The 21731-nt window shown below is 39.7% G+C and overlaps 1 protein-coding gene across 4 annotated transcripts in view; it reads right to left on the bottom strand.

Annotated features, from left to right (window-relative positions):
- The window catches only part of AP3B1 (adaptor related protein complex 3 subunit beta 1), a 171790-nt gene extending 151862 nt beyond the window's left edge, over positions 1–19928 (bottom strand). For 3 of the 4 annotated variants that reach the window (XM_075725902.1, XM_075725903.1, XM_075725906.1), the window contains exons 1-3: positions 19798–19928; positions 6341–6416; positions 677–751 (exon numbers count right to left, since the gene is read on the bottom strand). In XM_075725902.1, the coding sequence (XP_075582017.1) occupies positions 677–751; positions 6341–6416; positions 19798–19928 (282 nt within the window). The remainder of the gene's footprint in view (positions 1–676; positions 752–6340; positions 6417–19797) is intronic. The other variant, XM_075725904.1, reaches the window with a different exon arrangement.
- Between the last annotated feature and the right edge of the window lie 1803 nt (positions 19929–21731).

The following is a 21731-nucleotide window of genomic DNA, read 5'->3' as shown; positions in this document are numbered from 1 at the left end:
GCTGTTTGAAAGCTACTTTTCTGTAATCTGGAATCACAAGCATTCACATTAATAAAGCATTAAACAAATTCTTGAAACTAAATTATCAAAAGAACCAACATTTAAGTATTGTGAAACAAAAAAATATTTTAAACACACTTCATCAGTAACATCACATTTTGCCTAACCACAAATTCATACAAAGACTTGTTTAACTAAGTTAGTGATCGCACTCTGCAGTCCTAATAGAGTCCTAATAGAGACACCCTTTTTATAAATATATTACATGATTAGAGCAGTGAAAACTTTTTTACCCAATCCTTACCTCTCAGCCTTGATCTGCGTTAGACATTTTCAAATACAATGTAGCACAATCCCTACTCAAACTTTGCAAGCAGAACCATACCTCAGATATAGCACCTTTTCTCAGAATTACCACCACACACTTTCACAAACTTTCTCTATTCAATCTTTTAAAAATGTAAATAGTTATTATTGCTCCCTCCAAATCACCCAGTAGGTTTCCTTTATTTACATATTAAATTATTACCAGAACGCTATCATTGAAATTAAACCCTGAGAAATTCTATTAAAAAATACTAGAGATTTTATGGTTATATTGAAGTCGGATACAATTAGATAAAACTTTCATAAACAGATCTTCCATAACAGTATGCTTAATGAGCTATAGGAATACCTCAATATTTTTACTGGCAACATTCTTCACAACAGCAGGAAACAGTTCAGAAGCATTTTTTCCCTTTGCAATCATCTAAGAAAAAAAAACAGAGAGAAATCTTCATAATGTAATACTATAATCTGAGCGAGGTTTTGTTTTGGCGTTTTTTGTTTTGTTTTGGGGGGGGTGTTTTGGTTTTGGGGTTTTTGTTTGTTTGTTTAAGAGACAGGCATTTATTCCAGATCTGTATTTCAAACCTGATTTTTTTGTTAGCTATTAGACTTTACAGGATACTATCCATACTACAAAACCCCTGAGTGCTGGCTGGTTACAAGTTTGGGGGGTGGAATCAATGAACTGGACTTTACCATATCAAATAGCAAATAATATTTAGTGCTTTAAAAATTACTTAAAACAAAGATCTGGCTAATCTGAAAAGCTTTACAGAATTACGTTTTGGGACCTGCTACGCAAAAAACCCACCACCCCACCTAACAAAAAACAACAACAAAAAACCATCAGGAAAAGTTGTAAAAGTTTAAGCCCTGTTCCTTTTCCCTGGTACAATCTTGGCATGCAACAGAACCAAGGAGAAAGAAAAATAGACATAACACGGCGAAAACAAAGCAAGGTTGTTTTCTATAGCAAGTTAAACACAAAAGGCCTTAAAGTGTTTATACAGAATGAAAAAACAAGGTAAAAAAGCAACATCAGTCAACCCACTGTGATTTTCTTTTTAAAAAAGGAAGAAAGTTTTCATATTTGATCTCAGGGAAATCTGGAACTAGGCATGTAGTAAACAATAAAATTGTCTCAATAAAGAGCATAAACAATAAAACCCCAGTTTAGCTTCAGCCCTTGTATGAACAGCTTGAGGAGGAAGTTATTTATAAGAAACCAAGTACATTAGAAGGAATAAAATACTTAAATATACATTACGGCTGCACAACTCTCTTATTTCTTAGATCTAATTCCAGAAGAATGTGTGCCACTACTTCATGTCCAAGCTGCAAACCCTGGAATTTCATGAACGTACTACATCAAGTTACAGTGCTGCTGAATACTCAGAGCACCCCCAGCTATGGTCAAGGGCAGGATCCAGTCAGTCAACCATCAAGCTAATCAGAAAGGGCAAGACCTCACCAAAACAAGCAAATATGCAGGGATCCAAGAGAGGAACACAAGTTTTGCAACTGCAGTTAACTGCTGTTCATAACCATCTCACATTCCCACCATCAGTCAACATTATACAGCTGATTAAACTTCGTATTCCTAACTCACAGGTGTGTTCACGTATTTCATTGATAAAACATAGTAAGGGCACAAATAACTAGGATCTCATCTCTCAACAAAAGCAAAAAACCACAAAACCAGGCAGTATCTTAAACTGTATATTCAGAGAAGGTTAGAAGACACTAGAAGAAGAAAGAAGGTAGTCGTAGTCCAAGCTATTACTGAGTGAGCCTTTCAAAAGGGCTTAAGAGCAGCTGTCCAGCATGACATTTCAATTTGACCAACTTAACATCTTAAACTATTTCTTGCAGCTGTACTAAAGCACAGGGAGTGACAAACTAAGAAGCAAGCACATTGTATGGATTTCAAGGGGTTTTAACTAAGAATCTAAATTAAACCACTGCTCTCAGGACCAGGGGGTCTTTGTAATACGTCAGATTCAGAATGACCGAGTCAAGTAGAACTTAGTAGCAAGATGCACTGCAGAGAAGTATCATAGGTTAAAATATTATCAATCATCTCATCTTGATGCAACAAAATTTATATTATTCAAAAATAGGGATGATCCTTAGACTTCCCTGATCAGCTATAACAGCATGACTCTATGCATTAGTTGCGTTATTTAACTGATCAACCATAACAGCTCCAGTGTACCATGTAAATATGTATTTAGGGTCTTTTAAAAGAGTGTATTTTGACTCATTAAGTCATGATGATTAGCGTAAATCCTCCTTAGCCCATGGATCATTAACCTGAAAGAACATAATGGTTCTTTCCAAGACTAAGGTCTATCATGTCATTTTTGTTGCTGTGCCTACACATTCTCAAATTGTGTTGTCATAAGATACCTGGAGTTCCTGCACAGACAGAAACTTCCATTCTAGAGTAAGTGCTATGTAATGTCAGGGTGTCCCGACTTTTTTTTTTTTTTCCCCCATGAGACACACACACACAGAGACATGGATGAAACTCTCTGTGGGAAATCAGGCATGTGAATTTGTTTCCTAAATTTATGCTCCAAAATATTCAGGAGCAGAATTCCACTAACACTTTTTTCCCCAGATGAGAATTCAGATAGGTTTCAAGACCTGGTAACAAGAATATCTTGGTTGTTGTAGTATCAGTGTCTGTTTTAAAAGAGATATCAGCTATTGTGTTTTCATGCATATAGTAGAATAAACTTGGTTTGGCACACACTTCAAATTTATTTCTAAACCAGTAGTTTAGAAATAGTTTTAGTTTTGCTCTTAATCTTCCAAAGATTGCAATTATGGCATGCATGTAAAGAAGAAACATAAAAAAATAACAGACTGACTGAAAAAAAGACATCATTGATCATTAAAGTCACACTTACATATTTTAGCTGAAGGTAGGCTTAGACACCTTCATGTAAGAGGGGGACTGGAAAGATCAAAACTGGACTACTCCTATGCTTGAAATTACATTGTTAAAAAGTCACTCTCTGCAAGACAGATTTGTTTTGATTTGTAATGAATCTCCTTCTCCCCAGGAGAGAGTTTGCAAACCACCTTAAAGGAAGAAGCAGCAAAAGGATCCATAAGCAGTGTTCTCCTGGCACTTTTCCGCCACACCTATATGGACAGATAAAGGTTCAGTCTCTTGCAGTGTACTAAAAGAGTAAGAAAACTATTGGTATGCAGAGCTTTTTTCCCTACCTAAAATAAAATGAGCATTCCAACGAGACATGTTAAACAATACTCTGACAATAGAGTTCCTCTTTCCTCTAATAATAAGGCTAGAGGAAGCCTTTCATCTCTGGAAAACACATCTTATCCCTGAGAACTCTCTAAATGTAAGCACACAACTGGTAACACACAAGTGTCTTTGTGCCCAGCAAGAACCTTATCACCATTGCTACAAGGCTGTCCTGGTTTCGGCTGGGATAGAGTTAATTTTCTTCCTAGTAGCAGGCATAGTGCTATGTTTTGGATTTAGTAGGAGAAGAATGTTGATAACACACTGATGTTTTTAGTTGTTGCTAAGTACTGCTTATGCTAGTCAAGGACTTTTCAGCTTCCCATGCTCTGCCAGGTACACAAGAAACTGGGAGGGGGCACAGCCAGAAGAGTTGACCCAAACTGACCAAAGGGCTATTCCATACCATATGACGTCATGCTCAGTATATAAACTGGGGGGGTTGGCCGGGGAGCAGCGATCTCTGCTTGGGAACTGTCTGGGTATCGGTCGGCGGGTGGTGAGCAATTGCATTGTGCCATCACTTGCTTTGTATATTATTATTGTTATTATCATTATTATATTGTTATTATTATCATTACTATTTTACTTCATTTCAATTATTAAACTGTTCTTATCTCAACCCAGGAGTGTTTCTCACTCTTACTCCTCCGATTCCCTCCCCTATCCCGCTGGGGTAGGGGGAGCGAGCGAGCGGCTGCGTGGTGCTTAGTTGCTGGCTGGGGCTAAACCACGACAAAGGCCTTATGCTAATTGTGCAAGGTCCCAGTCCTGGCCTGTAAAGCTGATTGTTTCAGTTTGTTACGTGAACCAGAGGTTGGTACCAGGTATCTGTTATGAAACGGTTTAAACACAGGATAACAGCAAATACCTTGAAAACATGGAAGAGACTGAAAACAGTAATTCAAACAACTCATTCATGGTTAAGTAATGGTCAACCTTATGAGCTAGAAGGCTGTTTCTGCTTTAAGAAAAGAAGCAGCAGCTGAGCGAGGAAAATGTAACCAGGAACAGAAGGTACCTGCTGCCATCTGGGAATGTAGTGCTCTTCCAGCATTGCGTGTTGCTTAGAACAACGACAGAAACCAAGGACTGGGAACTTATAAAAGGACAAAAACCTGGAACTGGGAAATGGAGGAACAGAAGAAAGGATGTGCTCAATTCAGTTGTGCCTTCCCTTGCTGAAGAACTCTTGAGCCTGATCACCTCAGCCTAAGACCATCAAGGACCACAGCTATCAGTGCTAACTACACATCTCCAGCTCCATGGTATCGTATACTTCTAGGAAATTAAAGAAACAGTTGTTAAGAACTGCTTTGAATATGTAGCAGCAGCAGATATTTATAATGAGTTCATTTGCTCATTGCACACTCATTTATAATGAGACCATTGTTTGTAGGAAAAAAAATAATGGAAAAAATCCAAAATCCACTTAGTAAAGTCTTGGTTTAAAATTTAAAGCTGACCCAATTTAATAGTTTCTAATTCCCCCATATACATGCATACACACTCACATTCAGTTGCAACAGTTTCTAAATACAGTTAAAGATTGGCCACCTTTATGAAAAAGAAAACCAAGGGAGCAACAGGCAACTCTCTCCAACCCTCCTGCTCACAGTAATAGCCAGAAGAAAGATCTTTTCTGAGGGAAACAGAAGAATGTTAAGTTACCATAGGTTGAAACCATGGCACTTCTAAAGGCCATGTTTTCTTGCAACAGCACCTCTTGACTGTCACTAGTCAAACCCTGAGGAATCCCACATCATGCTGGAGAAGATGAACCAAGAAACCTTTCACCAAAAAAAAAAAAAAAAAATTATGTTATGAAATCGTAGTTGATAGGTTACCTAGATCTAATGGGTAATTGGTATCTCTGGCAGGACCAGGATCAAAGGCGAAAGCAGAAAACAACCAGCTTGAGTAAAACCTTCATCACTAGAGGATAATGAAGGGAGAAATTGCTAGCTCTAGGGTCAGAGGAAAGAACATGATCACATGATGCAGTCTGTACCTACTCACTTCAGTACCTGCTTGGATAGGATTAACCCACATAAAAACCAAGCAAAACAAAAAAGCACATCCAGAGGAGACTGAAGGAACAATAAGACAAAACAACTGCAGAAACCCCCCAAAAAAAGAAGTCAAGTGGACACCAATACTTTTAAGAAAAAATAAAGGGACTAGTATCAACCTCATGATGTTTAATTTATAGCGTTTAAACACAATGGTATTAAGCATTATTTAATCACCTCTATGGGTACACATTTCACCTGAAATGCTTAGTCAAATATATAGGCAACAGACTCAATTATAAAAAAATCCTTATATAATCTAAAAAAGTAAAAATAGTAAATGCATTTTGCCATTTCACTCCTGCAAATTTCTGTTGTTTCCAATCTCCTGAATTAAGACAACAATTGAACCTTCTCTGAGGGAACCATATCCTATTTATGATCTCACCTCTGTACTGAAAATAGTTATTTACAGGCATATTGGCACTGTTACGTAAATATTTTAAAAGTATAAGACTGAGTATATTTTCATATAGCAATTTCTACACAAAACTCCAAATTAAGGACTTCACAGTAGCTTTTAAACACCATTTAGAGATTCAAATTCTGACTTGGTACAGGATCTGTAAAGCAAAAACATTATTCACATCCAAGAAATAAAAATAATAATAAAAACCCAGATATCCTAACAAATAAAAAAGGATAGTAAAAAGTCACATACCCCAACAATCCTTTTCATAGCATCCAGCTTTGCAGAATCTTTACTGCTTTCCAACATTTGTTTTAGGTCTTCATTTCTATGGTAGAAATAAAGTAAAACATCAATTAGAAAAAGTAAAAAATAAAATCAGTGACTTAAGGTGACACACTGCTCCTTCTTACCCACTTCTAAATTTTATTTGTTAACATGCTGGTCTAGTATGATGAAGTGTTTAGTAAAAGAATCTATCAGATTCCAACAATAATGCAAGCCCATGCAACTTCAGTCTGCTGTTAGCTGAACCTTGGATGTTGAAGTCTTGAGGCAAGAGAAGGGCTCAATTTGAACCAATAACTTATTCGCTCCTCCCTTTTGCCCCAGTGAGGGCCAGATGTAATAGCCTGAGGTTGACATGTTTGTGTTAAAATATAATACCAGCTTATGTAAATCACTGAATAGCCCAATAGCAGACTTCAGTATGGTCTGAATTTCAAAAAGAATTGGGCATATAACTTTACGTTTTCATCTGCCTTTCTGGATTGTAACTTGCTATACCCAGGATTAAAAGCCTCACATCTGTAGTATATCTATTCTATATGTCATAAGATTAAGACAGCATTAAGATAGATTAAGATTATGATTAGACACATACAGCATCCAAGCACTTTTTACAGCTGAAATAAAATTCTGACACAAAAATATTAAGTCAATAAGGATCTTCTCTCGTAGATACAACTTCTCATTAGCCATCACTAATAAGAAACCTCACCCTGCTTGGCTTTTTAGATGCAAAGAGATCACAGTCTAACTGCACTTATAGACTCTGAAAGTTTACAGAAAAGATTCTTTGAAGAAATAGCCTTTTGTAATGCCTAGATTGCTTGAGTACTAAAAAATATGAAGCAAACAATGGCTCAAGAAGAGACACCTGCAATATTCCAAAGAACTCTGAAAACTTCCCAAGTTTACAAATCCTGTGAGCTTTCACATAGTAAAGGGCAACACAGAAATCCAGACATGATTTCAAAAATGAATGCAAAACCCAGATACATTCTGATTTATCACTGCTCTCAGAATTTCAGATGGGGATGAAAAAGAGTTCTAAGACAAAGCCAGAATTGGTTACAAATGAAACAAAATGTTGTCATCCATTCCTTCACAAACATTTAAATAGCATTTTTCCTACTTGCAAGGAATAGAGTCACTCTAAGAGAGACGACTTCCCCTGTATTTTCAGACTCAGTACTGCAAGTATTCTGTGCCCCTTCATGAAAAATCCGCATTGCCCACACACTTCAATCTACATCCACAAAATTAAGAACCACAACCAGATGGGGAAAAACCCCAAACATTTTTTCCTAATAAGCCGGAATTAAAACATGCAAAATTTAGGATGCAGATACCTACATGCAACTTCCAATTGAAGTCTAACTGCTTTTTCAAGACCAAGTGTTTCATGAAATACCGGAGCAACCTAATTCAGATGGCCTCTTGTAAATATTGGCTTCACTTGACAGCTTAATATTCAAGTATTATCTTTAAAAGAAAAAAGTGGAAGCATTTGATTTCCTCACCTGCTTCAGCACCATTTCTCAAATATCACTGGGAACACCTTACTTTGCATAACGCTCAAAGGTTTTTACTGTTTTTAGTTACTCCTGGAAGTGTTTAAAGAACTATATGGTCAGTCTTCTATTGTTAAATTTACTTAGTTGTTTGCTTCAGTGCTTTAAATTATACTTCCCGTTCAACTTTTTTCTGTAGTTTTGCATACTGTTGCAATCAGTTTAACATCTATAGTTGGCCACCTTCTCCAAGGCAAGTGGTAACCCCCAGTGTACCTTCTTGTAACACCACCCCAAGCTGACAGATCTGTTAAATATAGCTAATGCTGTGATTTCACAGACCTTTTCCTATTGCCCTCGTCTCAACTCCCTGGGATAAAGGCACAGACCTCCCTCCACGTTAAGTGCTCTGGTCTTCTGATTTCACTTCAATCATGCTTGTGTTCACCTCTCTAACATCACACTTAGCCACTCTGTATTTTTCCCTAAGCTCTATATCCTTATTTTTGATATCAGAAATCAAATATTTGTTGGGATAGTGTTGTACCCAAAATACCTTTAATAATTTGCCCTTTTTTTTTTTTTTTACCTTTCCATCTCTCTGTGTAGTTCCATTTGTAATTAACTTTTAAGGAAAGCTAGCTTGATTTAACTTTTGGCAGCTCTCTTTATTCCCATTGTTCTTGGCCACAGTGACAGCTTATTTTGCTAACCATTCCCATCCACTTACTGCTCACAGGATACCAAGTCAGTCTCAGTTCTTCTAGATCAGCTTGAAGCACCTTGCCTGAGACACTGCTCTAGTTGGATACAGAAGTTTCAGAGACTTCTAATTCCTTCTGCTTAAGTCTTAACCCTTACATTTTAAGCTTAGCTTGTGAAAGAAGCTATATGACAGTTATCAAAGTTACATAGCAGAAGACTGGACTTGATTTAGAAAGTCACTTCTAGTCCTATGCTCCTGCTTCCAGTTTCCTACTGCTATGTCACATAATCACACACAAATGGAGATAGAGACATCAGTAAAAGCTAACGCACAGGATAATATTACTAAATTGTGATCACCTAGTTCTCGTATTTGGTAGGAAGATGCTTCAGTTCCTTGGCACAACCAACAAAGCAACTACTTTTCAAAAAAATTTGTATCTGACTAAAGAATCAAAAAGCATTGCATGAATAAGACATTGCAGCAACTGCTTAAGATTCAAGTCTGGGAATACATCTACTCAATAAAAAAAATAACAAAAAAGTTAACAAAAAAAAAGAACATGTCAAGAAAACTTGCAAGTGAGAAAGAAAATGTTGAAGTAATAATTTGAACTTGAGGATCAAATAGCAAAAATGGAGGAAGTTACACTGCACAAGATTCAAGTACGTGCTAAAGACTACCTCCCAGAAGTTGGGAATAAAAGCAGACAGTAATCACAGGATGAGTATGAGTTACCAGTGTAAGAAATACAAACAAAAAAGGCAAAAGGTGAATTTAAGATGTGAAGACAGAAGAAAGAAATATTTAATGATGAAATGTACTTCTAACTACTTATAGAAAATATTCTACCACACATTTCAAATTAAACCATTTTGAAATTATAACAGGGAATATATAAACCAGAGAAATGAAGACCTGCTTACAGCCAGCCTTGCTTTCCTAACAGAAAAGCAGCAGGGGAAAAAAAGAAAAATAGAAAGAAAACCCACAAGTTTTCAATGAATCCATTTGGAAATTAATTGCTATTTGAACAGATGTATCTTTTCTAATCTTTCATAACAAATAATCCAGGATTAGCAAGCATTAGATACTTACAGAGTAAAATATTGCTCCATATATTCATATGGATCATCGGCAGCAAGCCTTTCTTCTTCTACAGTTAGATAGGGTTTCAGTGTAACCTCAAAGTTTCGCCCTTTAAGAGCAGATTTAATAGTGCAAGACACCTCAATTATTTTACCCAGCATTGTAGAATTTCGTTCCATTCTTTTAAGACTGCACTCAACCAAGCTTGCCTGCCAGGACTGAGGTCTACTCAAAAAAAGAAAATCTTATTAAGTAACAGGATACCCACTCCCTTGCTGGTTTAACTTCCAGAAACAAATACCCTACGCAGATTTCAAAGGTCATTTCCCTCCAAAAACAACTCTTATCAGCAGCCTCAGTGAACAATGTGAAAGGTAAATGCATTTCAGTCTTTTATAATATAGTTTATTGTACAGTACAAAAATATTTTCATCCTCTGAGCATTAAGAAGATTTAAGGGAATATTAATCCTTAAGTAAAATCACTCAAAACAGAAAGCATAAATGCAAGCCTCACACTGCTGCTCATGTTTCTACACTCATTAGTTATTCTGAAGTGTCAGTTCTTCAGCACACAATGTTAGACAAATAATTTCTTTATCACTTATGTCCACCTGCCAGGAGCTCAGGAAAATGCAAGCAACTCTCCAGCTGCATCAATACCTTTGCCTCTCCCCACTAAAACTTTGAGAGTAATTCTAGCCTTACAGAATTAGGTACATATTACAGATGACTGAAATAAAAGCTTTATTACTTCAGCAGCAAAACCAGGTTTAAAGAAGCCTAATGTGATAGTTTACGAGTAATATGGAGCTATATGAAGCAGGACAGTAATGGTCCCCAGAACAGTAGGTGCAAAAAAAACCTTTATAAGAGTAAATATATTGTCTCTGAGCCCATTTTCCATAACAGTAAGAAGAGATGAAATGACTGTGAGAGGGAAAAAGAAAAAGCAAAAAGACTCCCAGCTGTCTGCCCACTGCCATATATAAGAATGCAGTGAGATTTCCCCGAGTTCCCAAGCTGTAGTCTAGTGTCTTAACCTCTATATAACATGACCCCACTGTCCCAAAAAGTTGCCAGTTTGAAAGCACTAGTATGGACTATCGTTAGAATTATTATACCCATGTACAACATGAACAGGCTATGAAATACAATCTTTATTATGTACAGGGCATCTACCGAAAAAGGCAATGAGCCAATTATTAATATATTAAGGAACCAGTACTCAGCTGCCTTTGCAATCTTTACCACCACAGGCTTGTATTCCTCAGTATAAGAATTTGAAAGCTAAGGGAGTGTAAATTAGAAATGCAAATTAATCACCTAACTTTCTCTCATAGCAAGCATCACATGACAGATCTGCAATCATACAACATGATGGACATCACAAACCACATCCAGAGTAGTACATTCTCTTTAAATCACTGGTCAAATGTTAAATGGAGGAAGCAATTTCTAACTTTCTTCTATGTTTTCATATTTTATGATTGTAGCCTTAAGATACATACTACTTTTGTCTTTCTAACTCAAAGCACTGCTTTCTTCACATGCCTGTGCACCATTTATGGAAACAATAGGGGTATGGATATGATAGGACCTATGATAGGCCTACCAGTTAGGATTAATCTTATAGATGTTACTGTAAGAAAGTAAACAAAAAACACCAGTTAAATTTTTCTAGTTCTTATTCTCTTTCGTGCTCCCTCTACACCCTTGCCATTAAAAACATAAAAAAATCCAAACCTTACAAAAATCCCACCCCAACACCCCAAAATAGGGGGTGGGGGGAGGAGGGTGTGTGTTCAGGGGGAACCAAACCAACTACAGCTTGACAGTCAAGAGAACATACTGCCAAACTATTTTAACAGCCTGGAGTCTTATGCCAGAAAGGACTCTGACCATCACTCTCCATGCTGATTACAGCACACGGCAACTAAGGAAGAACTCTGTATACACCATACTCCTGTTAGCACGCACTCAGTCACTAAAACTGGCATCTTGCTCAGATTAAGACTAGGATTTCAGATTCCGTTGGGCAACATTATCCATTTTTACAGAAAACAAAAGAGGGCAGGTATAACTGTATGCCACTGAGGTTTAAATCAGATATGTCAGTGATAAACCTGGGTCTCTCAGTTACTTTTTCTTCTTATAGGAACTATCACAAACCTTCAATCGCACTAAAATACTAATCCATAATCAGTGCCATATCACTTGCCACAGCACCTACGTAATTCTGAACAACTGTTGTTAATAGAACACTTACTCCACCCTGGTAAGATATACATTTATTATATCTCCTATTCCTTTTAGCAATACCGTAAGATGAAAACCATGAATTGTCAGCATTTGTTACAGTTCTAATGTACCCAGTTACTGAAAGAAGTCACCCACTAATCATAAGGCTTTCTTTGTAAAAAGCGTAAGTTTCATAAGTATTAAAACTGCAACTGAAGCCCAGCTGGCAATGTAACAATAATTCTTTAGCTACAAAGTCTTTACTCCTGGAAGTTTATTAGTCTATTTTACAAAATAAGACTTGAATTATGACTCCCCATTCCACCTGTATGCCCAAAAACCTGGGAATGGTTTTAATCACCTCTAAGAAAGGGGAATAAATTTTAAACAAATAAACTCGTGGTGAGACAGAGGGTCTTCATATACAAGGACAGCACTGTGTTACTGTAAGATAACATATAGGAAATGGCAAATAAATCCACCAAAGGAGAGGAAACAAGCTTCACCAGTTCTGATATTATGGAACCACCTGTTTAGAACAAGAACAAAAGTTACAAAAGCCCCATTCAACAGTGTTTTAATAATGCATTTCTTGTTTTAAGTTCTCCATCCACTCCATACTTTCAGTTACATGGTATCAACTGAGTTGTTCTTGCATTCAGAGTCTTTAGGACTTCAGTTTGGATGACATACTTTCAACCACAGCATACTAAGATTTATTTTTTTTGCCTGCAGCACAGCAAAATGTTCCAACATGAAGTTTGAAATACTGCGAATGTTACCAGGTTTGAAGCAGAAAATCCATACTGACAGAGCAGCTTAACCTTTGGTCTTGGCACCTGAGCAGCAATGAAGTCCTATGGAAGGTCCTGTGTCCCCCCACAAAATTAAAAACAAAAAACCAAACAAAAAAAGCCACCCCCCCAAAAAAATAGGTTTTTTACATTTTACTGGCACTGCAAAATCCTTAAAATAAATTGGCTTATTCTGGCTCAGGCTATTGTGCGAACTCTAAACAAGTTTGAATTTAACACTTAAAGAGGAACTGTAAATTGATTTCAGAGCCATATAACATGGAAGCTAAAACAGCCGCGAATACATGCTGCAATTTGAGTCTATTTTGCTGTTGATCTGGGGTCTTCCTCTAGCAGGAAATTGAGAAAGCTGAGTTTCACTGTGTTTCGTTCTATACCACAAACTGTTTAAATGACATCTTGTGGCGCTATTCAGTATTGCCATCCTCTTCTACTGTAACACTCTACTGCCAATTCACAACACCAACATAGAATTCAACTATTATTTCAAGGGAGAGTCAAGTAATTTGGCTATGAGTGTAGCTGTACTGTGGTTTAAAGAGAAATTGAGACTAGAAATAATCTATTTTCCTTCTCAGCCACCCCTAATTTTTCACTCTGAAAAACAAACATACTACCCAAAAAGCAAACTTGATAGTTTTAAAGGACAGACAGCAGAGATGTGATGAAACCAGGATAACTGTAGTATCCTGTAAGGCTGAGAACCACAGAGAAGAACAAGACTGGTTATAGTCTGGCCAGCAACGTAATTTGACTCATTTAGTGATTGCTTTGCCAATAGTTTCTCAAAGCACTTGCCATCAGGATGGTTTACAGTCTCATCCTTCCCAGTGAGGAAACATACAAAAAAGTGTAAAAGTTAAAACTGAATAAAGCATCTTTCCAGTTCCCTGTTGTGAAACTATAGTACCTGAACAATGCTTGAGCAACTCAGTGCATGAACACCTGTAAGTTGCTGCTACCACCAGCATCAATGCACAACCTACATTTCAAAAGCTCTAACCAGATGGCAGCTAGTATGACAAAGCAGGTTGAAACCCTTTCTGGAGAGGACTGTGATTTAATCTAAGATTATCTGTTGTCAGTAGAGTAGTTATGGACAGTACTTCAGCCAGCCTCAAGAATGGTACTTTTCATCCTTTCAGACAACCTATCTTGCAACCCCACTGCATCAACCTCTTCTGATAGCGCCCAAACCTCCAATGCTGCAGGAAAGCTTCTGCAAGAGAAAAATCTTCCTTGGTGGCAGAGATCAGTCTCCTGAAGGCTGAAAAAGTGGCATCTGAGGTGGTGCCACTTAAGTGGTTATGCCAATTTACAGCCTGTCTTGAGGCCAGTGATGAAAATTTGCAGATCACTTTGCAGCATTTGATAGTTGTGAAGGGATTATAGGACAGTGAGAAGCAGTAAGTATTTCTAGCTTTCCTGAAAATGGTGGGAAAAGGTTTCTCTTAAAGATACCACCACAAAGGCGGCGCTGTCACTGCCAGAACCTACAACGGTGTTAGTACATATACACCCACAGCATTTCAGAAACACTGTTAAACAGCATTACAATGCTGTTCATCTTCTAGCATGATGCCAAAAAAAAAATCTTCATATGCCAAAAGAATTCTGTTTTTGTCAAAGAAGACTACCACAGGGCGGCATAGACAAGGATAGTCTTCTGAAAAGCAGAACTAAGAAAATCTGGGATTTCTTGCAAGTGTCAGCTTTACGTTGTAACAGTGTTACAGAAAAGTATTTTTAATGACATTCTGGATGCAGATCATAGCAAGCACCTAGGACAAATATATGACAACATAATAAATATGCAGACACCACAGTGAAGACCTTAAACTATAAAACTTGCCTTTCTGAGGAAATAAAAAAGCCTCAAAATTTTAATGACTACATTACAGAGAATCACAGCAAATCAACAGTTCATTGCTTGCATCCTCATACATGCCAAGTGCATGGCAATAAGAATATATTCACTGTGTGTCACCTCCCATCAGATCTGGCTGATTTCAGATAGAGAAGTGCTCTGCAATACTATGCCCTTGTTTGTATACTGTGTTTAGTTCCTATCCTGGTACCGACCACAGGCTTCAGATTTTATCTTGTAGAGTCATCAGTTCATCCAAACCATTCATCTTTGTGGGCTTGTACATCCTACTGAAACTGGCATATCACCATCTTAGTGGGCATAGCGCCATTATAACAGATGGGGAAAGAAAGTAGTTGTGCCAATGAGCTAGTGGATGCATCAAGTTTGAATATTAGGGCTGGAGTCTTCTCCAAGAATTTCACAAATAGCAGTCTGTGTAAAAGTTTTCCATGACTGGTTGAACGGGATACGCCAAGGCAAAACTAGATCAGTTTAAGACTCCAAGAACATCTCTGGCAGCTGTTGAAAGCAAGTTTTTAGCTCTGATGAATTTGGAAAAGTCTTCTGTACAGAGAATTGGGGAATGAGTATCTTAATGAAATCACCACCTTAGATCAGCTCTCTGCAAAACAGGCTTGCAAATCTCAGCAAAAAAATATGGGTTCACAGACCTGCTGAGTTTTCTGATGAATAGCTCAACAGAATGCATAAGCCAGATCTGCAGGAAACAAGTCAAATAAATTACAAGTGTATTTTGCTTGGCAGGAATACAGTTTAAAGATGCAAATCAGTAAAGTAGAAAATGTGTTATAAATTTTGCCATGTGCTTCAATACTGTACCTATCAATCGATATCTACTGACGTTACTCATGTGGTTCACCTCTAAGATTTTACATTTGGTTTAGATGCAGCAATAGCTAGTTTTATTGCTGAAATTGTATCATTTCCAAGAACCAAACATTATTATATTTTAATATTACATGCAGGTAAATTTTGTTTAAAATGCAATTAATACAGATAAAAATCCTCTGTCCACCTGCAATTAACTGTACGCAGTAATAGCTGCACCCTAATGTATGCAATTAACATGGAATCTGTGTTACTAATTATCTCTCCAGGCTTTCTTAGAATTTGGAAGGTGGTTAGACTTTTCATCCCTCTACATAGAGCAATAGTACCTAGTGTAACTATAAAAATATTGTATTAACTTAGGTGAGTGCAGCTCTACACTACACAGATGCTTTTGACAGGCTTCCAAGGAGGCAGTGCTCATTTCATGGATTCCATAAATCTAGACCACGAAGAAATAGCCTGAGGTCCACTGACTGGATTCAGCTTGTCCATAAGATTTACATGACCCCTTGGCTCTTACCAATTTTCTGCTGAAAGCTCCTGTTATGGGCAAAGACTTGACTGCAGACCATCTCCATTATTCTGGTGGCCCACCACCTCACCCTATTCTTCTTCAAACATGTGGGGCACATGAATGTCATACATCTGGAGCACCTAGAGCAACCTATGTCTGGAACATAACCATTTCACACGCAAGTGTCAGACTACCTATCTGGACACACGAATAAATTCCTCAAATGTAACTATACAAGTTCTATAAAGGAATACCATACATGTCAGCTCCTGTGACAAGCATGGGAGAGGGAAAGGGAAAGGAGAAGAACAGGCATCTCCAGCCATGCAATGGGGCCCATTCCACACAGGAAGGTTTAGACTGACTCATCTCAGGTACATATGATCTTTTAAATATCTCAGTAACTGAATAATTAACAGAATGAACCCAAAGTTTCCATCCTCTGAACATGCTATACACCTCTGATGTATTTTAAGTGATCTAACTAACCAAAAGGCTTTTTAAAAGCAATATATACCAAACAGGCAAGTTATATTTGCCTCTTTAGTCAGGATTCAATACTCACAGAAAAAGCTAGACCCAGTCTCATATGTTTGTTGTGAAATCTCTTATTCAGGAACAGTTTCAATTTAGTCAAAACCACAAAAAAACCAGTTTGTTATGTACATGTTGTACTTAATTCATGTAGTAGAGTTTAGAAAAACCTCCTCCTTTCCTCACTTCTTTTGTCCTGAACATTTACACAGTTACCTGATAGAAGCAGACCAAAGTTGTATTTTTACAACCTCTATTTTCTTTGTCACTGCACTGGATACGTACAACATATTAACTAATGAGAAACATACTATCTGCACATGGTGCATGCAACCTATTGCACCTTGTTTGTATCAAGATAACTGTTTATTTCAATTAATATTTCATCTTTATTGATCTTCTAGCAGTCAGACTTTCCACTCACTCAGGTTTAAGATGTCACCACAACAGAACATTTGAGGCGCTGAGACATTTTCAATACTGATAGCATGTGTCTCAACCAAACCACAATACTAACATGTCAAGAAAGTACTATGTTCATTAACTGAACTGAAGATTCTATTTGTAATTGAAACTTAATGAATAAATCATAGACTTGCTAAAGGTAAAAAAGGCAGCTTTAGCAGGAGAATAAGACACATGGGCTTTTGACACCAAGGGATGGTCAGAACTTTTAGATGATAAGTACTTCAGCTGGGTATTTACAGTGAAATGCTAAAACCGAAACAGTTAGGACAAATAATTTATATTAGGTCAACTTCAGACTTCAGATTTAAGTCTGCTGACACTCATTTGTGCCTCTGTGTGCAACTCGTCATAGGCTGTTCTATATAACAAACGCTGCAAGACTGAAGACATTCTATCCTAATAAACAATTTGTTTATTTCAAAAGCATTTTGGCTTACTTCTTCTTCATGACAAACAGAAGACAGACAACATAAAGAAAAGAGACTGGGATTTTTTAAAGAAAGCATTTACAGTAATATCTTGATATTTATACTTTTTGTCATGTACATTGATCAGATTAACTGGTAACAGGCAAGTGCAGGCCTCTGGTCCAACAGTTACTGCAGCAACATTCTGGGCCGTATATTATGTATCTGCCCCTCTGCTGAGAAGGAGTACTTCTTGTATCATCAGTCGGTCTGAGGAAGAATCCCCCTTCCTCAGCAACAAAAAAAGCTGGCCAAGCACTGAAACACCACAATGATATGGGACATAAGCACAGCTAAGATCACATTCAGCAGTGTTGAGTGACAGTCAAGAGAAATCAGCAAACTCTGAAAAGCCATAACAGTAATTTTATTTTCACCAGTAGAATACTGCACTATCCCCACACTTTAATATGCATGATGCAGAAACACATCTTGCACTTCTCTGTATGCCCAATAGGGTGGGATCGGGTCTGCCCAGTTTGAAGAACGCAAAACCAAACCACCAGAAGATACAATGTCCTCTATCTGGGCTACAGTCCCTGTTCTAAGATTTCCACTTCAGCTCTAAGGAAAGGAAATTTTGTTTGCATCTCAATAAGGAGTTACATTACATACATGCTATATGCTTGATAAATGACTACTGCATTTTCCAAACAGACTGCAACACAGTCTGCTTTTCTAAGAATAACCCTCACTTGCAGTCCAGTGGCTTTTTCACACTACACAAGTTTCATAACCTTCCCTGCACACTGTCTGTTCCTCAACTATCTAATCCATGCTCAGAGCCTGACTCGTGCATAACTTCCTATTTCAACAAGAACTTGTCTGTCAGCTACAAAAGACCAGAGATCAATGTCTGATTTCCTCTCAAGCCCTTCCTTTAGAGGATGGATCTTCTCTCCCCTCCCATAAGTGTAAGAGCAAGCCTGGAGGAGCTGTTAATTAATAAGGCATGCATACATATCACAAGCTATTCTGGTTCTTCCATATCAAAAGACAACCATATACATACATGTGTACAAAACACCTGAGGACCCCCAAGGCATATTTCCCCTTGACCACTGGGCAGCCTCAGGCAGAATGGGTCAGATCTGCATCTGATAAAACAGAGCTATACTTCACCTGCAAAACAGTCTGAAGTCTAGGATTAAATGAATTATGTAGAGAATTATGGCCATGACCAATGATCAGGGTGCCCCCCTCTGTGGAAAAGAAGCAGCAAAACAATGTTAAGAAATAAAGTGCAAAGTTGTTCCTATGGAAGGGGACAGGAAAAGAAGGGTGCAAACAACATAAACCAGCTACAACACACAAGTCAGCAGAGGGACATCCATGCTAGAGCAGTGAAAATTTTAACTAGAACAGAATGAAAAAGCAAAGGAAGAGAAATGCAACTTGTCTGGCAAACTGAGGAGGCCTATCAGCTGCTGTCTCACAGAGCTAAGCATCAGAGTGACAGCAGCTTCACATTGTTGTGATTTACTTTGGTGTGGCACAAAAATAAACACATCAGTCAAGGTTTCTAGAGCACGGATGTTCTCTTTGCGCAGAACAATCAAACTGAAGAAGAAGTGATTGATTTTCTAATGTACATGAGACCTTAGTTTATGGTGCTTTTTATTGGTTGCTCTCAGAATAGATTTCCAATTTGTTGTAGGATACAATTCCAGCTTAGCAAACCTCTTGATCCTTCTATTTAGACACTTTTTTTCCCCTCTCCAATTCACTTTTCCTTTAAGGAGCTGAAGGCTTTCAGTACCAGTGCACTTCGGCCGGTTGTTTTTTTTCTTGTCCTCCTCCATTTCCTCGTTTTGACTTCTGACCGACACACAGCGCTGTTAACACCCACTTCAAGCTGGCCACCTCGCCATGATCAACCACATTTCCAACTACAACTCCCAGAAATACTTCTAAGCAATTTTGTTTTTTGAAGGCAAAATTAAAAACTAATGCTAATGTGGTTGGCTATCAAAACAGAGGAAAAATGATAAGCGGTTTTTCAAACAAACCAACAAAAAAACTTTACGGATTACCCATTCCGCTATGAACACCTTAAAGGTAAGGACGCGAACTTTTCCACGGAGTCAGGAGGGTGTAAAAGCGGGCAACCGAGGCACCGCTTCCCGGCCGCGGCCCCCTGGAGCTGCCCCTGCCCGGCAGAAGCCCTGAGGCCGCCCTCCTCCCGCCACCGCCCGGCCCCCGCGCCTGAGGGCAGGGTCCCGCCAGCCCAGCACCGCCATAAAGCCCAGGGAATCGGCCGCCGCTCACCTGCCCAACAACCCCGAGCGGGGCCCGCCCGCACCCCGAGGGACGGGCCCCCGCCGCCCGGCCCGGCCCGGCCCAGCCCGGCCCCCTTACTTCTTGGTGTCGCTGCTGAAGAGCCCGAAGGCCGCGGGAGCCGAAGGGGTCGTGCTGGGCGCCGCCTCCTGGGCCACCTCGGGCGCCGCCTCTCCCCCCTGCTCGCTGTAGCTGAGCCCGTTGCCGGACATCCCGCCGCCGCCGCTCCCCGCCCGCTCCCCCAAACTTACCGGCGCGGCACACCCGAGCCCTCCCCCCGGAAGCGGCGGGCACGCGCCAGCACGGCGGGGCGGGCGGGTCACGTGGCGGGAGGCGGGGCCCGGCGGCCGGGGCAGAACTCGCCCGGCCCCGACGGGCTGCCGTTACCTCGGCAACGCGGCCGGGCGGTGGGGCGGGAGGGGCGCCAGGAGCCGGCCGGGCCCGGCCGCCGCTGCCGCGGTGTAGCGGGCTTTCGCGCCCGGCCCCGGGGCGAAGGGAGCCGCGGCGCCCGCAGGATGCAGGCAGCTGCCTCCCCGCCGCGGACGGCCGCCCCGGCAGTGCTGCCGTTTCCAGCCTCGCCCCTTGCCGGCCTCGTTGTCCCTCCCATCGGCGGCCCCGCAGGCCCCGAGCGCCGGCGGGCGGGCCCCGCGCAGCCCAGCCTGGCTCGGCGTCCCTCCGGAAGAAGCGCCAGGCTGCGACAGGAGCCCCGGGGCCTGGCTTGCCCGGAGGTACGGACACCCAGGCTGCTTGGGAGGCAAGCTTTGCTTCCCAGCCCTCTGCCGTGCCTTGGGCACAGCTGTTCAAAATACCTCGTACGGCCTATAGCACCAGCTCGTTTGCCACTTCTAGTAATCCGTATTACAAATGTACTTTTTTCCCAGTGAATGTCGGTACCTCACGCTGACCTCCACTATTACAGGAGTAGTGTGGTAGCCTAAACTAACAGCAACAGCTTACATATGGGAGGCCATAAATGTAAAAGGATAATTAGAAGTTGTCTGAGGAAAGTTTCTCCTAATTTCTTTTTACAGCCTTATTTCCCGATGTGCATCTTCCACCCTCCCCACAGTGTCTGAGGAATAATCTGTGCTCATTAAAATGCCCTTCTATCCGTCTCCTGACATATATTAGTGGAGTCCAACCTTTTCATCCTGAGAACTGAACTCATTTCCAAAAGGTTACAGTTCACAATCAATACTTTTTATCTTGCAGAGAAAAAAAAAGGGGGGGGGGGGGAATGGATTGTCATAGTATTTTTTCTGAAGCAGCTTTTTGACTTGCTTGTCTTTCAGCAACTTGTACATTTCTGATTGAAACTGAGTAGTTACTGAGCATATAAACTTGACAAAAGGAGTTACCAATGTAGGATTTATTAAGCATGCGGGGCTGCTACAAGGGCAGTTGTCCTCAACAGTTGCCTTCTATGGATGCCAACATTTCAGTTTTGTTTTATGATCTCTCACAGTTTTCTCTTTGTAGCAGTGTCTCTTGAAAGTCATGGCTTAGAGTGTAAAAGTCCCCGTGTGCATATTCTTGACCATCGCCATTTTACCTGTTGGTTCCTTAGACTTCCATTTTTGTCCTGCCCTTTGCATGGTTTACAGTAACAGCCATCATAGTTTTCTTTCCCTGTAGATGGAAATATCTCATTGTAACTACCATAAACAGTCACAATAACTGTTGATACTCTTTCAATAATGTGACTTGAGGTGGATGCCTCACAATCATACCAAGTCCGACGGCATCCTACACCTTGAGTTTTAAAGGATCAAAACCCAGGGTAGACTGCTGGAGAATTGGGTCTGAACCAGACAAATCAGACTTACTTCTCTCCTAAAAGTTTAAGATATTGCTCTGATCTAGAGAGATCTGAGAATTCATACCAGCTGTCCTTAGAAATGGTCTCTCTTTTTTTCAAACCATGCATTAATTTAAAAATGTAACAGTGAGAGCACTTGAACATTGGTCCCAAACATGGTTATGCTTACATGAATGGGCCCCTGGCTTACATCTTT

This window comes from Pelecanus crispus, chromosome Z (genome assembly GCF_030463565.1).
Source record: "Pelecanus crispus isolate bPelCri1 chromosome Z, bPelCri1.pri, whole genome shotgun sequence".
NCBI lineage: Eukaryota > Metazoa > Chordata > Aves > Pelecaniformes > Pelecanidae > Pelecanus > Pelecanus crispus.
This window is presented reverse-complemented; position numbering and strand designations above follow the sequence as displayed.